Source organism: Chinchilla lanigera, unplaced genomic scaffold (genome assembly GCF_000276665.1).
Source record: "Chinchilla lanigera isolate Chin_1 unplaced genomic scaffold, ChiLan1.0 scaffold00061, whole genome shotgun sequence".
NCBI classification, from domain to species: domain Eukaryota; kingdom Metazoa; phylum Chordata; class Mammalia; order Rodentia; family Chinchillidae; genus Chinchilla; species Chinchilla lanigera.
The window spans coordinates 3,441,701-3,457,922 of record NW_004955462.1 but is presented as its reverse complement, the minus strand read 5'-3'; the positions used below and the strand labels follow the sequence as shown (position 1 = coordinate 3,457,922).

General features: G+C 44.5%; 1 protein-coding gene across 14 annotated transcripts in view; it reads right to left on the bottom strand.

Annotated features, from left to right (window-relative positions):
* Window positions 1-564: 564 nt before the first annotated feature.
* The window catches only part of Pard3 (par-3 family cell polarity regulator), a 527,188-nt gene continuing 511,530 nt past the window's right edge, over window positions 565-16,222 (bottom strand). For all 14 annotated transcript variants that reach the window (XM_005398126.2, XM_013521392.1, XM_013521386.1 and 11 more), the window contains 2 exons: window positions 8,750-8,877; window positions 565-2,554 (listed from right to left, as the gene is read on the bottom strand). In XM_005398126.2, the coding sequence (XP_005398183.1) occupies window positions 2,161-2,554; window positions 8,750-8,877 (522 nt within the window). In that variant the 3' untranslated portion in view covers window positions 565-2,160. The remainder of the gene's footprint in view (window positions 2,555-8,749; window positions 8,878-16,222) is intronic.

Below are 16,222 nucleotides of genomic sequence, written 5' to 3'. Positions count from 1 at the left end.
AGTCCTGTGTGTGCCCTATGCATCCCTAGGGATGGCTTGTCCTCCATGTTTTCAAAACACCATACAGACATTGATGATTGTCCGTTTAAAAGAGATAGCAAACCCTTACTTTATGATTTGGAAAATAAGAACCAATTTAGTATTGGAAATAGACTAAGATTTGGACTTTACTCCCAGCTCACAGTAGGTGAGGCTTGAGACTCCAGGAAAACAGCTGGTTTAAAAAAGTAACTGGAAAGGAGCAAGATAGGCTGTAGATTTCTGTCACATCTCCGTTTACTGAGGTCTGCAGCGCTGGCTCCTTCAGGTCCGACTCGGCGGGCTTCCATTACTCAGCATGAAGGGGCTCCTATCTTTCCCTCCCTGCCTCCTCAGATATCCAAGTAAGAAATCCACCACCCGTTTCTTTGTCTGCACACAAAGAGAGATGGACAAACTTTCTGCTTGGACTAAATATATTTTTTGTAAAATCACATCTGCTAATATACTTTAAAAAACAACAACAACAAAAACCCCAGAGCCCAGCCAGGAGAGATTCCACAGAAAAACTTCGGACACCACAAAGACCAGGAGAAATACACCTTTTATTAGAAGTCTCATATGTACAAGGAAAGCTGTTTCCCACAGCTTCGGGGACTGTGAGAAAGAGCCGCTAGCATCCAAGGTCGCCGCTCCCACTTTGGTGACACCGTTTAACATCGCTGCACACTATTAACAAACAGAACCAGTACACAGAAATGCAAAGGAGACACAGGTACATGTGGACACTTCACATATTTTCTAAAAAAAGTGGACACAAAAATACAATGTGCCAGTAGAAAAAAAAATAGGCATATCAACACAATACATATCTTTTTTCTTTTTTTGTTAATACATGGTACTCTGAGCTTTTATCTCAAGCTTTTGTTTCACATCAGGATTCACAGGCACTTTAGCAACCCAGCCATGGTTTACAATGCAGGACATTCAGACCACCAGATGGGAAAGGGGGCAACCAGGGGCCTGGCGACCCGCACGTGCATTAAAATATTGACCCCACGGCGAGCTTTTGTCATCACTGCTTCGGAACACCAAAACATTCTCTGTGTGATATGAAATGGCTCTTCCCTTCTTTGTCTTTTTTATGTTTTGCAGCAGAATTATTTAGCAACACCGAATCATCAGGCAGGGATACAGGGTGTGGAAGTGCTAGATGATATCAATTCCGACCAACCTCAAAACCTGTAGAGAGGTCAGTTTTTACAGTCCACACGTGGCTGATTTATGTGTCTCTCATTCCCTGCCCTTCTGGCCACAACAAAAAGGAATTAAAATAATACTTGGAGTGCACAGGTCCGCAGCTCCACCGGGGAGCGTTCCTTTCTCAGCTCCTTCTTTCCCGAGGGCGCACGCAGGACCCAGTGGCAGGCCCGGTCCCCCACCCAGGTCACTCCCGTGTCCCCATTCCCTACGCAGATCTCTGCTCACTCAACATATGTCAGGAAAGTGACCAAACAAGTGTATTTATAAACACAGACTTGAATCATCACTTTATTGGTAAAGGTATAAGGCAGTTACAAAAAGACCACAATAACCAAACAGTGTTGGAATATGGCTTAGTGTCTTTCATAGAATGACGGAGCATTCCTGTTACAAGGGGCTGAGAAAGAAAAGAGAAATTCATCCGACTACAAATAAAAGACTGTGCTGGGAAGTCCCAGGAAGTCCCGAGTTCTGGAGCATGTTGCCCACTTTCACCCACCAGAGACCGAGATGTTGCCCAGAGCTAAGAGATGGCGGATGGCAAAAAGGGATCAAGGACACCTCAGCTTCAAGTTAACGCACCACCCCAAGTTCAGTGGGCTGCGGGAGCAAAGCCATAGCCATTCTGTGCCGGGGCCAGGACCCCGGGGCTCCAGAGATGCAGAGTGTACAAACGCCTCAGAGGGATGATTGTCAGGGTGGAGATCCTTCCATGAACTAGACACTTGAGATGCAGTGGCAAAGACATTAAGGCCTTCTACTTCTTTGCTCACATTGCGTAAAGGCACTGATACCAACAACAGAAATATTCCATAGTACCATCAAGGTTTTTTTTTCTTTAAAAAAACAACTCCCAAAATACAAGTCTTCGTAGGAAAGTGTCCTTTATTGCATGCCGTGAGGCGGCACTGTTCGTGCTCAGGAGTAGAAGGGCCGCCCCTTCTCAGGAGTCTGCAGTCTGTTCAGTCTGGCCACCTGAGACGGGGACGGGGGCACGTCCTGCCGGAAGGGCCCCTTGGGCGGGGGGCAGCCGGGATCCTGGACTTTCTTATATGAGTCATAGGCGCTGGGGCCCTCAGGTGGGGGCTGCTTCTTCATCTGTTGTTCTTTCCGCCGCTGCTCCTGGCGCAGGAGCTCCTGGGTCTCCAGCATGACCCTGGCATTGAAGCCGTGCCCACCCAGGTAGCCGTTTCTGGAGCCCTGGTAGCTGGAGTACCGGGGATTCTCCTTGGCACTCTGGAAGCCCTCGCCAGGGGGGTAGTTCTGCTCCCAGGAGTCCTGGGACACTGAGCTGGCATTCTTCCTGCTCTGCCTGGAAAGCAAAGGCCAGAGGTCAGTATGGGGGCTGGGGGAGCACAGGGGATGAGACGGAGCACGCGTCTTTGTGTCTCGGCCCACAGAGCCACGTTCTCATCACACCTCCAACACTGCTGGAGAGCCCCACAGCAGCTGTCTACAGAAGCTCACTGTCTCAGGCAGTCCCGCTGACACTGACAGAGCAGGAGAGAGAAGCAGGCGTGTCAGCCACTCAGAAATGGGGCCCTGCTCCTCCTGAGTCTTGTGGTACTGTCTGTTCTGCGAGGGTGACAATCTCCCCTACAACTCAGACACAGTGGCCAGTATGGAAGTCTCTGAGATTCGACAGCATCTTCTGCAGCAGTCATTGCTGCTTGCTTTAACGTGCTACAATTCAATTCTAAACAAGCAAAACAAATATTTTACACAGCCGCCACCATCATACCAGAAATGCTGGCTAATATGGGTGCATGTAATGCATTGAAGTGTGAGTTTGGTTATGAAAGATTTACATCTAGACTCCTTTGTCATTAAAAATGTAGCAGGCAGCCCTTTCCAGCAAGTGGTCATCCCAGAACACTTGCTCATCAGGACCGGAAAACCTGGGGTCTGGAGGGTAAGCAGTATTTCCTTGCACACTTGGCTGTCACCAAAGGCAAGGATAACCTGTTTAACTCACTCACTACCATCCTGTGTTAGGGACACAAATCACAGTCATCTAGAAATTTCAAATTATCACTTCTGCAATAAAACTGCACATGATTTTCAAGAAATATTATTGTTTTGAAACATCTTTAATTTACTACCAAGTCTCTAGGTGCTTTTATGAATGTACAATAAGATAGGCTATGATAAAGTAAAACAATTTTGTGCCAGGAAGGAAGACATGCCCTAATTTTTCTGCCTTGAAAATGGAAGAGGTAGAAGAGACGATTGAATAATAAAGCAAAATATATTGCTCCATTTATCAATAAGAAAATCATTTGGCGACAGTACGCATTGCCCAGCCTTTGGCATCAATATACACAACACGGCTGGATGTTCACGAGGACTCCTGGCTATGGCAGAAAAACCAGGCCTGGGAAACCACTGGGATTCCCACGGGAATGCAGCACTCGGCACGTCCAGCATTCTGAAGTGCCCGCAACATGGTCTGGGCTGGAATCTGCCCATTTTCCATGTGGCCTCAAATGGAAAAGTTGGTGAAGTTTTCAAAAGGGAAAGTGAACTTCATACCCAGCACCATTCGGGGATCTAACTATGATGGATGGGGCAGACAACAGTGTATTTATCTCACTCTCTTTTAGTTAGGAGTCAGACCATTTGTATCATCAGCCTGAGCAAGAATACTCAGATTTGATGGAATAGTTTATTTGCCTAAAGCACTGATTATCTCCACTTAAAAAGTCATAAATTAATCTGCCCAGAGACATGAGTGATGGAAAGTGTCAGCACAAGACCAGGGATTTGACATTAATCATGAAACTTTAATTAAAACAACGAACTTGTTACTGATATCACAGAAACAAGGGGGTGGATTCCTTTATGAGTTAGTTATCAATTAAAAAATAATGAGAAATTGGCTGCAGGAATTTCACCTTTTTTTTATCCTTGGTCTACTGAGACCCACAAGGCCTCTTCCTCCCAAATCCGTGAGGCCCATATGGTATGGTGGTTGTGTACTGTGAGCTGAATTCTGGATCGTCCGGGAAGACAGAGGCTACATTTAAATACACTGAGAATTCACTAAGGTTTGTTAGGGATGGAAATACGACGATGTGGGAGAAAGAATTTATTGTAGCTAAAATTTTCTTCACATTAATCAGTGTAGAGAGAAGGAAGCAGGCTGCCCTGAGATTTGGAGTAAGGTCTAATGCAACCACACAGACACACAGACACCCACCACACACACACACACTTACTTCCCGGGTGAGGAAGCTACTGGTATCAACAGGCTCTTGATTACGGAAATGATGAGAAATAAGCCAGCTGTAGAGACCAAGAAGAGAAAGCAGACAAGCAGGGTTTCCTACACTAGAAACCCAGTCACCAGGGCCCAGGGGGAGAGGGGCTTGGGAACAGAGAGACACAGCTCAGCTCTGAAATTGCCACTTGACAGCTGCGTGACCCTGGGGAAGTTACTCATGCTGTGAAATGAATATAATGCCTGACCTTACAAGGTTGTGATGAAAACCCAATGAAATATAATGTATAAAAGGCTTAGAAAAGTGCCCAGAACACTTTAACTGACTCATGAATAGCTACTGGAGCAGCAGTTTCAAGACAAAAGCTTTGCCTGCAAACATCAGGCTCTGGGGTGGGGATGAGGGGCATCTTCTGTACCAAAGAAGTAAACTAAAGAAAAAAGTGAACTTTCCCTTCCTTGGTCTGAAGTGTTGGATGGAGATCATGGAGCTGAGGTGGGCACCAGAGAGTAACAGGAAGAGAGGCTAACTCATAGTGCTGTGAAAATGAGAAAACCCTGGTCCTTGGAGACCCATCCTTTGCCTACTTTCCCAGGGTGCCTCTGTCAAAGGCCAGGAAGCACTGATTTGCTTTCCCTGGATTTCTACAACACACACTGAGATTGCTTGGTCCTTCAGTGAGCCCACTGGAGATTTCCAAATCTGCTCGGCACACATGCCCAGGCTTGGAAATCAACCCATCTGACAATTATAACTCCCTTCAAAAAGGCCTGCAAGACCTCAGTGCGGGACTCTGGTCCTGAGGTGCGGCTCAGAGAAGGATGAAGACCAAGGCTGAAGGCTGACAAGTGAATTGAGATGTAACCCCAGGCCTGATGGGGAGACCAGGCCATGGGCAGAGACACAGCTAGAGGGACGCATGCAAAGCAGGAAGCTAAAGGGCAGACACACACAGGCAAGGCAGGGAAAAGGGAGGAGGAGATGAAAATACGGGAAATAGCTTCTCAAGGATCTGAAGTCTTTCCAAGAGTAACGACACCTCTGCTCAGTTTCAGAACTGCCTTTGGATACTGGGGAAAGGAACTCATTTAGGAATGAAAACGAAAACATCCTTGTCTGATTGGGAATGAGTGTGGGGCCACTCGGGTCCCCTTTCTTCCCAAACTAGCGCTTCCACCTGGTTAGTGTTTCTCACTGGCATTTCAAAATGTGACTCGCATTCTACCCATGGATTTCTTTAATTACGGTTCCAATTCGCAGACCTGCCTGGCTTATACACAGATCTCTAATTTGAACCACCTTATCTAACGCAACTGATACAAAGCCTTGACCATTTGTTTTATTTTATGCTGCGCTTTGTAAATGAACGTATGTGTGCATGTGCGCCTGTGTGTGAAATCTTTTTGGTTTTAAATGCCACACTGGCTTGTTTAGACAAAACTCGGCTAATTGTCAACATCTGAAATGCAGACGTCAGGCGTCTCTGAAGAACAGTACATGCCGGAAACTTGGAACTGACTCTGGCTGCGTAGGGTGCCGCGAGGCCCCTTGTCGGCCTGGTTGAGCTCCTCCCTTCCCTCACATCACGCACACAACCTGTTGTAAGCAGTGCCGGCTGCTGCGGAGGAACGAAGCTGAGCTGGCCCGGGCTCTGTTTCTGACTTCCCTACAGTAAGGACCAAGATCTGCACCGAGAAGTTACTCTTTGAAAGAAGAGAAGAATGTGATGTGGGAGGCTGCCGGCCTTTCTTGCCAAAACTTACATAACTCTTTATTCTGGGATGTCTGCTTTTCTCTTATCTAAATGAATTCAAATGACTAAAAATAGAGAGCTACAATTATCCCAGAGGGAAAGTTGGTTTTTGTGTGGGAAGCCTTTAGAAAACGGCAGTAGTACTGGCAGTAGCATCAGCAACTCTCTGCTTATCAATGTGGACGGTGCTACAGGTGCTTCAAGGGACAGGGAAAGGGAGGGAAGAGCGGATGGGGAGGGATGTCTAGGAGAAAAGGAGGTGTTAGCAGGGAAGAGGGGCGCAGTGGGGTAACTGGATGGCACCCACTAACTGGATATTTCAATATGGTGGGTTTGAATGTTCTAAACACAAAGAAATCATGTGTCTGAGGTAACAGATATGCCAATTACTTTGATGTGATCATTGTACCTTATATTCATGTATTAAATGTCACCTTGTACCCCTTAAGTACGATACAGTTACTATGTATCAATTTTTAAAATATGTTATCATTACTTTTAAAAAACAGGTGGAGGAGAGGAGACTAGGATGAAAGGCTCGGTTCGCAGTGTACGAGCTACTTCAGACAGCGAGCAGAGCTTGGGAAATCCCCTGCCTGCATCTGCCTCTCCCTACAGCAGGGAGCCCAGTCTCTCTCTTTCCCTTACCTGTCTGCCTGCCTGCCAGGCTTGCCCCACCACCATCTCTCCTACCTCTTTTCCTCAGCCTTCTGCATTTCCTTCATTGCTCATTAAATGATCTTAAACACAAGGAAACACATGAAGCCAAGAACTTGCCAAGAAAACCAAGAAGAGGGCCCTTGTGACTCTGTTCACAGGAGTCGTGCGTTGCTGTGGCCACCCTGTGGCTGGGGAGTCCAGGCCACCCTGGTCTCTCACTCCTGCTCACCTTTCTGATGGGACCCAAGCCAAGCAGCACGGCCTTTAGCATTTGAGCCATTGGGTTGAGTCATACAGTGGCTTCCTTCCAAACTCTAGGGCAGTGGTGGACAACCTATAACACGTATGCTGCAGCGGGCACGCAGAGCCCTCTGTCAGCATGCAAGCCAAGTCGTCCCCAGAGACGAGCATTCAGATTTAACTGCAGTGTTGGCACTTTGCAATTAAAGAAGTGGGTTTTGGTTTGCAGTTTTGGAACCTGGTGAAGGTTCACCATCACTGCTCTAGGGGCAGCAGAGCACCCAGGAGAACTTTATAGCTGAAAACACCTGAAGTTGGGAACAAAAGCCTTTAGTAGCAAAGAGCCTTCTAAAATAATGATTTAGGGCATGGGCAGCTGTGGGTTTGAATTCTAGCTAAAGGACTTGCTGGGTGACCTTGTGGGAAGATACTTCATTTCTCTGAGCTATTTCCTTGCAAAACAACACGGCAGCTAAGGACTTGTTCAGAACTAACCTTCAATGACTCCCATCTTGAGTGGGCTACAGAACTGCTAATGGGTAACCCTCCTATTCAAAGGCAAGAGATACAACCTTACGAGTTAAAAATGAACAACCAAATGAACGAATTGTCACACTGGATGACAGTCATCCTGGTGGTTTTCATTCACATCCATGCTATCTATGTTCTTTCAGTTGACCCCTGCCAGTGTGATGCCCCTCCCGGTTGTCATAGTGATGACCTAACAATTGAAGGGATTCACCTTTATATGAAATTGAATTGGGATCACTTTTATATGGGTCATTCAAGTATACACAGACAAACATCTCCCTCCCCTAAAAACTGCTTCCCTGAAGTGCAAGAGTCTACTTGACATCAGGATGGCAAATGGATCTTATGACATTCGAAATGTCATGGTCACCTGGTTTTGAAATAGGACAAGCAACATCCGGAATAATTGTGACTACAGAGGAGACTTGTTTGGGGAAGGTGAATGTTTTTCCACACTTGCTTTTACTTTGTGTTGCCTGGAAGAAACACCTGGGTGAGAGGATCGCTATTAATTTAGTGTTTGGAGCCCAGGCCAATGAGAGGCTTCTGGTCCTCTGACAGAGCCCACCTGAGCAGAGGTGCCTCCTCTGGGATGCTCATCTGGCAAATCTGTTCTGCCCAGTTGTTAGCTAATGCACTGACACCTTGGGACCTTCTGATGTTCCACATGAACCACCACATGAACGGCGGGACAGTGACAGTGTGGATTACCATCACCGATCCCACAAAGGCATCTCTCCTTTCACAGAGCTCTAGATGAACAAAGCATCATTCATCCTAGTTACCTCAGGGGTAGAACAAAAGAACAGTTTTCTCTCCTTTTCTCAGATGAGCAAAGTTTTTTCCATGGCCACATGGAAACCAGAACCCATACTAGAAGACACCCCAAGCCTGGTGTTCATATTGTGTCACTCCACTTTGGGTCAGGGAGCAGTGGGGTGGAGATGCTAGCATCCGGGAAGCACGTGTCTTTCTAGTCTTCCTGTACAGAAGATGTGTCCTCTGCCAGCCAAGCAGCCTCTGTCAGTATTGAGTGCAAGCTGGAAAAGCTGGCGCCACTGGGAAGGAATGGTTCCCTAGGCCCGGGGCAGGGGTCACTTACCGAGGCAGGGAGCTGTACTGGCGTTGCGCCTGCTGGAAGCTCTCGCGTTCCTCCTGCCGCTGCCTCTGGACCTGCACCTCCACAGATACTGAGTGCCTGCCACTCTGCGCTGCTGGCCGTGAACCGGGCTGTGGGAGAGATGTCCAGCTCATTAGCATCTCAGGGCTTTGCGACACGCCATTGGTCAGCTTGGTCCAAGTGACCTGCATAAGTATAGTACTCAGAGCTTCCCCATGCTCCACAAGTGCTCCACCACCTAGCTACTTCCCCAGCCCATTTTGCAGTCTTATAAGATGATTTAGAAGCATTTTGCAAACTCTGTGAAATCCGCCCCCACCAAATGAAATTTCGTAGAGAAAAGAGACATCATTGCTCTTCTGAGTCCCAAAGACATCATAAATTGTGACTGAGCTTTGGCATGCAGTTTCAACTGGAGAGGTCAAGCTTACAATCTTAATGAGGTTTCAGAAATATGGACATGAAATAGCCATTTGTATCCTTCATATAGACAGCAGATACAAGGAGAGCAAGTCTGCAGGAAATATCAGAAGCAGGTAAAGCCAATACCTACATATCCATATACATACATGTATACACACATGCATACATCATTTGCTACAGTAATGAACAAAAGTGAAAAATCCCCAGGTCGCTAGTGAATCTCTGCAGTCATATACAATCAAGCAACATAATACAGTATTGCTGATTCTTCTTCTTTTTCAGGACAGTTAAATTTTGAAATTTAACCAAGGTTAGTTTAAACAAGAGGCTGTCAGCAAGGGACAGGTCTCCTCTGGTGCAAGGATGGCAGCGATATGGGAAAGAGAAACTCCAAAAGAATGAACCCACAAGCAAATAACTATTTGCTCTGGTGACCAGCGGCCTAGGGGAATTGTCCCCTAGTGATCAGGAAATAGCATCTTACCCAAGTTGACCACAGCCTAGAGAGAACTTTTAAATCCTTCTGCCCCTTAAGCCAGGGACATCACTGGTGGCTTCGGACTTCCCACCAGAATTGGGTCTCTGAACACATACAGCCCAGTGTGCTGTGTGGACCAGGGTCCTGCGGTGCTTCTACTCCCACCTGCATGTCAGCTACCTGCTAAACTGGGCCTTTTGAAACGTTTCTGCTCAACACAGACAATGATGCCTCTAAGGTCACATAACATGCAGCAATGCTGTGTGACTGCACTGGTGGCGGCTGCTCCTCAGACATCCTTTTTGACACCTGGTAACCTGTGTCCCCCTTTGTGTTGAACAACATCGTATGGCACACATATTCTATGTGAAGAATGTCTCTTAAAACCATGTCACTGATTTCCTTAGGGCTGAAAGCCAGCTGCAGACTTGGACTTATTTATCATCTTCTTGAGTCTCAGAGTTCATTTGGAGAGGGGCAGATAACACAGGCCCTTGCTACCTCAAGAATGGCGGCTGCTGTTGGCTTTTGTCTGCACAGAAATCCACAGCACCCATTGTTCTCTTTCTGCCAGACCAGCACTCTCTTATTTGTTGGTAAGCAATAACAAGGCAATATCCAGGACAAGAATTTCCAAGCATATGGGCACAGTCCGTGAGCATATTAAAAATATCCTGATACAAAAATAATGTGTGAAGAGATTAGGCTTTACAATACCCTAGTCTCTCCTAGGAAATGTTCACACTCATTGGGACAAATGTGCGTTCGGAGACCCACTCCACAACACCGTTCAAATAACACAGCCATGGTGCCTTGAGAAAAAAACACTTCTCTGAGTGAGTTTCTGCTTATGCAAACAAAGCATCAAGCAATTAGTCATCAACTCCATAAACGGAGACAGACATTTCTCCCATTATGGGAGATGAGGCTGGCCAAAGAGGCCGCCGACCTGCTGTGTGGCTTAGCCGAGGGAAGCCTGAGAACAACCACTGAACAGAGCGAACGCAAAGCAAGGAAATACTACAGCGTTTCCGTCTGCCCTCTCCAAAACCACATTTTCCTTCCTCTGCCCTCAGCATCAGCCGTCTCCGTGTGCGGAGCAGTCCTGAAGGGTGTGGCGCTCTGTGGCAGGGTTTCGTGAGCAGCTTTTTCAGCTCATGCTGTTCGGTGAGACACTGCTTGTGGAGATGTGAAAAGAAAGTGCAAGGTCGTGTGGAAATTTCAGGTGTATTTTTAAGCTGTTTCTCACAACAGCCTGAAAATCTGATTCTGACAGAGAAAAACAAAGTTGAAGAGTTTTTTTTCGTTTGTTTTCCTCAACTTCAATTGTTTGACACTGTTCTGCTCAACGTTTACCGGCTGTAGGCAATCAATTTATGTCTTCATGAGCTCCAGGAATGAAATTATCAGGCTACAGGGCCATAAACTTAAAGAAGTGAGTGAGTTTGATATCAGCAAACTGACATGTTTCATACCCTCATGCTTGCTATGATGAAATGCAAACATCAGCCTTCCCATTAAATTCTACTCTGTCTCTCTCTCCAAAGAGCAAGAAAAAAGGCAGGTTAGTAGCAAGAACCACCTTTATCTTTGAGAAGAAATTCTAATGGACCATATATTTCAAAGAAAATCACACCCATGACCAGTCCATAGCAACAACTCAGAAAGATCATTTTTAGCAAGTTTTACACTTGGGCTGAATAAAAAGTAACCTCTCTCTTTCACAATTTCAATAAAGATTGTATAAATATGTAAATTATGGGGCCAGTTTTATAACTGACAATCCTGCCTTTTAAATACTAAGGCTTTAGTTCTGGTGACAGAAACAGAATCATGTATCTAAGTTCAAAATTACAAAAATAGAGGAGAAAGTTTGAAACTTCCAAAGAAGTACACAGATTTCAAACAAAGTACCATGACCAACTAGGATGGCAAGTCAGAACTATACAGGGAAATACACAGGGAGGCATAACTGGGATGATTCTGGGATTCTCAGACAATAAGGTGAAGTTCCATTTTAACAGGAGAATTTACAAATGACTGGGCCTTGTTTGTGATGAAATTAGTTACAAGAAATAACCTTTTAAATAAAAAATAGGGGCTGAGGATTTAGCTCAGCGGCACAGTGCCTGACTGGCAAGTGCAAGGTCGTGAGTTTGATTCCCGGTACTGGAAAAAAAAAAAAAATACATAAATAAGTAAAAAAAGTAGCCAAGGATGCCAAGGCTAGAATAACAATAGAAGCCATAAGATAGAAATAAACACATTACTACAGAGTACACGTCTCTCTCTGTAGCTTATGCTTAAAAGCACATGTAAAAAAAATATACATGTTGCTTTTGTAAATGAGCTGCAAAATACTTGACTTTATCATGATTATAAAGAGACACTATTTAACAGTTGAGAAAGCTATACATTTTTGGTACCACTTAGTATAAAGCAAAATACAAGAAATAGCTTCCATATAGTATTTCACTGAATTAGGTCATTTCTCTTATTTAAATCATTCTTATTTTTTTCCAAAATAGAAAGAGAAAATACAAAAAATACAAATACAAATAAAATCATTATAGTTAGTGGACTAACGAATACAAATATACATAGTACAAAATTATAGTATTATTTAAAACTAGGAAATACCTTAAGGATTCTATTAATCTTACTATAAAAGTATGTTGTCATAATAAAATCATTACTGGGATATAAACATTTACATAAAATATCCAATAACTTAAAAACACACAATCATTTTTCTTCTTTTAGATAAGATAGGTTGTAAGCACGAGTATGCACATACATATACACACACATGTAAGTCTTCCTGTAAATGATCATTTTTAACAGATTTCCTACCTAAATTAAGAATCATAAAAATCTTCAAATTTTTACATATGTCCAAGAGCATATACAGAAAACAAAAAACAAAATGCAAAAAGTTTTTGTGCTTTGGATGAAATCTAATGCTGAAGATGACAGGAATAATGAAAACAACAAAAGCAACATGTTACTTTGAGAATTACAATCCTTATTTTAGCCATTCAAATGAAACCCTAATATGGAATTTTATATTGATAAAAATGACAATTTAAAAATTTGGTAAAGGGCAGAAATAATTTTTATGCCATTCAATCATGTAAAGAGTGCAAACTGTTTGTTCTGCTAAAAAGTGGTCATTGCAAATATTGGTAATTATTTTCCCATTCCTCCATCCCTCGCTCTCTCCTACCTTCCTTTCTTCCATCTTCCCTGCCTTCCTTCCTTCCTTCCTTTTCCCCCTCCTTTCCTTCCTTCTCCTCTCATCCCCAACCCAGTTGGGGACTGAACTCAGGGCCTTTGCACTGAGCTATACATCCCAAACCCTTTTTCATTTTTTTTATTTTGAGACAGGGTCTCACTGATTTACTGTTGCCTAGGCTGGGTCCGAACTTGCCATCTTCCCACTTGAGCTTGCTAGAGTCCTAGGATTACAAGCATGGACCACCATGCCTGGCAATAATTATTTTCTATAGTCAGTTACTTACAACTTCTAATCAAACCACAGTTAACTGGTGTCTGTCCTGGTTTCTCAGTCCTCCACCTCATCACATTAACTGTGGCCTCTTTAGAGCTCTGACTGGCTAAAAGCTTCATTTTTACTAAGGATCTCAGGAATGTTTGAAAAAATTCTGCAGAACTATTTCCCTCATAAAGATTTTTATAAATGCATGATCTGGTCTTAAAGTAGTCTTGTCTTCTCATTTTCCCCACCAGTGCTTGGATTGATTTTATTTTTCCACCTTTAGCAACAGGTGTGCTGAGAGTGAAGGGGTTGCTGTTCTACAAAACCAGCCAGATGCAGCTGGAGATTTGATCTGGGGGACAGGGAGGTTCGGTCATGGGGTTAAGAAACAGGCAACTGTGTAGCAGGCCAGAGGCTGACCGCGTGGGTGGAGAGTGCCTTTGCCTATGCTGTGTGGAGGCTTCTCTCGAGGTCTGCTTCTGAGGGAGGGGGCTTCCACCCAGCTTGAGCTGGGGCTGCATAGAGGGCCTCTCTGAAAAGGGAGCATTTTTTAGCCTAGGCATGGAAGCTGTCATGAAGTAACAACAGCAGATACATTTCAAGTCTTAAAAAGGATGAAAGCAAAAAGGCCACAATTTTCTCAAATTCCCCAGGCACACGGGTGGCAGTGTGGGGCTGCAGAGTGGCTCACCAATTAGACAGGCAAAAGCCTAAAAGGGTAAGAAGGAGATGACAAGAAAATGGAGTGCAAGGCAGATTTTGTTGTTCAAAGACAGACATCCAGGGAGAGCACATGCTTGGGGACGAAGAGGATATTCACACTGTGGAGTGTCAATTTTCTACCTGAAGGACTAAACTACTTTCAGTCACTACTGACCTGGGATGGAAAGGATTTAGCAATACAGCTATTAAAGGCTCCATTATCCCATCTATCAATCGTCTCAGCCCACAAGTCTCCTTGTGGGCGATACTTCGGTATCTGCAAAATTTTAACAGCATACTGTACTTACGTGTGCAGCCTGCAATTTAATTCTTTTTAAAAGCAACACTAAGTCCTGTCCATATCTGAGCTCAGCGATAATAACCCCAATAACCTCAGCTATTGTTCCATTATCTTAAAGATTTAAAGCAACTTGATGCTGTATTTAGGCTGCACCTGGCACTACGCAAAGAAGAAGTTGCTTTTCCTTTTTCTCTTCCTCCACTTGGGAGAGAACTCACTTCAATTAGGGAGCTAAGGGAATTTTCTGGGCCTTTGCTCATCTAAAGACCTTTTGTGCCACAAATCAGCTCCCTCAGGCCCCGAAATTATTCTGAACAAAAGCCCACGAACAGGTGCATCCGTACATGCTTGAAATAGATGAACTGAAAAGGGCTATTTGGATGACTTTTCTGCTGCACCCCACTCTGTCTATAAAGTCACTGGCTTGGATATTTTTCTGACACATCTGTTTGCACTTTGTGTGTGGGCATTTCTAACAAGTGTAAGTTCATCTGATACCGTCTAAGCTACGCACACAGCTTGGGGATGAGTCTGTGGCTCCTTAACATTAAAACAATTACAGACCATTCCAGTGCGTGAGGTCACGTCTCCTTTCCCAACACAGCGACCTTGTGAGGTCAGCCTATGTAGGGGAAGAGAGGAGCGATTCCAAGAGAGCCAAAGCTCATTTTGTGAAATGGATTAATAAAACCATAGCCCAAGTGAACAGCTGAGCAACTTTTAGTAAGGTAATGATCAGAATTGGTAGGAAAATTAATATAGCAAATAAAATTGCAGCTCCTTTAAGCTCATTTACATGATCGGTAGAACAAGAGTCCACAGCAAGCTCCCAATTCTTTGAAAATGAACAAAAAGAGAAAAAGGTCAACTTCTGACCCACAACTTAGGGAATTTTTCCATTTCTTAGGTAATCAGCCTGTCACCCAATAATTCCCTGCTCATTCACTCTAGGGAATAATCATACAGCCACGCTGTCTGTCTAAAGTTGTAATGGCAATTTTGATGTATAATAATTTGGACCAAGACCTGCAGTCATTGAGTTTCCAAGTACACAAGGCTCCCACATGCATTCCCTGAAGTGACTGTTCTTACAAGTAGGTAACACAGGTATGTCAGTATCTTCACTATCCCTATTGTAAAATCTTATAAAAAGCCCTGAAATAGGTTTCCAATCATTCTTTACTTCTCTCAATAAAAAACAGCTAGAGCTAAGAAGCAGGACATGCTCATTTAGCCTCAAATTTGGAATTCTGTACATAGATAACCCTGTCGGCAGTTAGAATTAAATTTGTAAATCTTAGTTCCCAAGGATATGTTTCTCTGTTTCTCAAATTTGTATATTCTGTCTTCAGAGAGGGGTTCCTTCAAGCACTTCCTGTCCACTCAAAACTTATTATGGCCTCTGTCCTCTTGCTGCCTTGGCCCCATGCCTACCCTGTCAGATCCCTCTGTACTGTACAAGGTGTCCCTCTGCTTTGGAGCAGCAAGGCCACAGGGTTCTAAGGACCACCTTCCCAGCTTTGTTCTCCAGCACGGCACTGCAACACACGACGCACTCAGTAAGTTTGATGAATTAAGTAATTAAAGAACAAATGTTGCGAAGATGCTGGTTTGATAATCACATTACCAGGGAAAGTAAAGTGGCCCAACACCGCTCCTAATGGTAGGGTGTGGGGAATGGTAAGACCACTGCTGGGTTGGAATTCTGTGTGTGTGTGTGTGTGTGTGTGCGCGCACGCGCGCGCGCGCGTGTGTGTGTGCACGTACGTGTGTGTGTGTGTGTGTGTGAGAAACAGAGAGAGGGAGGGAGGGAGAGAAAGAGAGAGAGAGAGAGAGAGGAGACAGAGAAAGAGAGAGAAAGGGAGAGAGAGACAACCATTTCTACCTGCACTTGCTGCTTTCGCCTTCAGGTTTATACTGCTTTTGTTCCTTATACTTTCCAACCTCTTTGTGCACATTTAGAGTTAAGAATATATTTACCATGCATCACGAAACAACCTTGCTGTAATGAACCTGGTAGGCGTAGATGGAACCAATTACATCCAATAATAT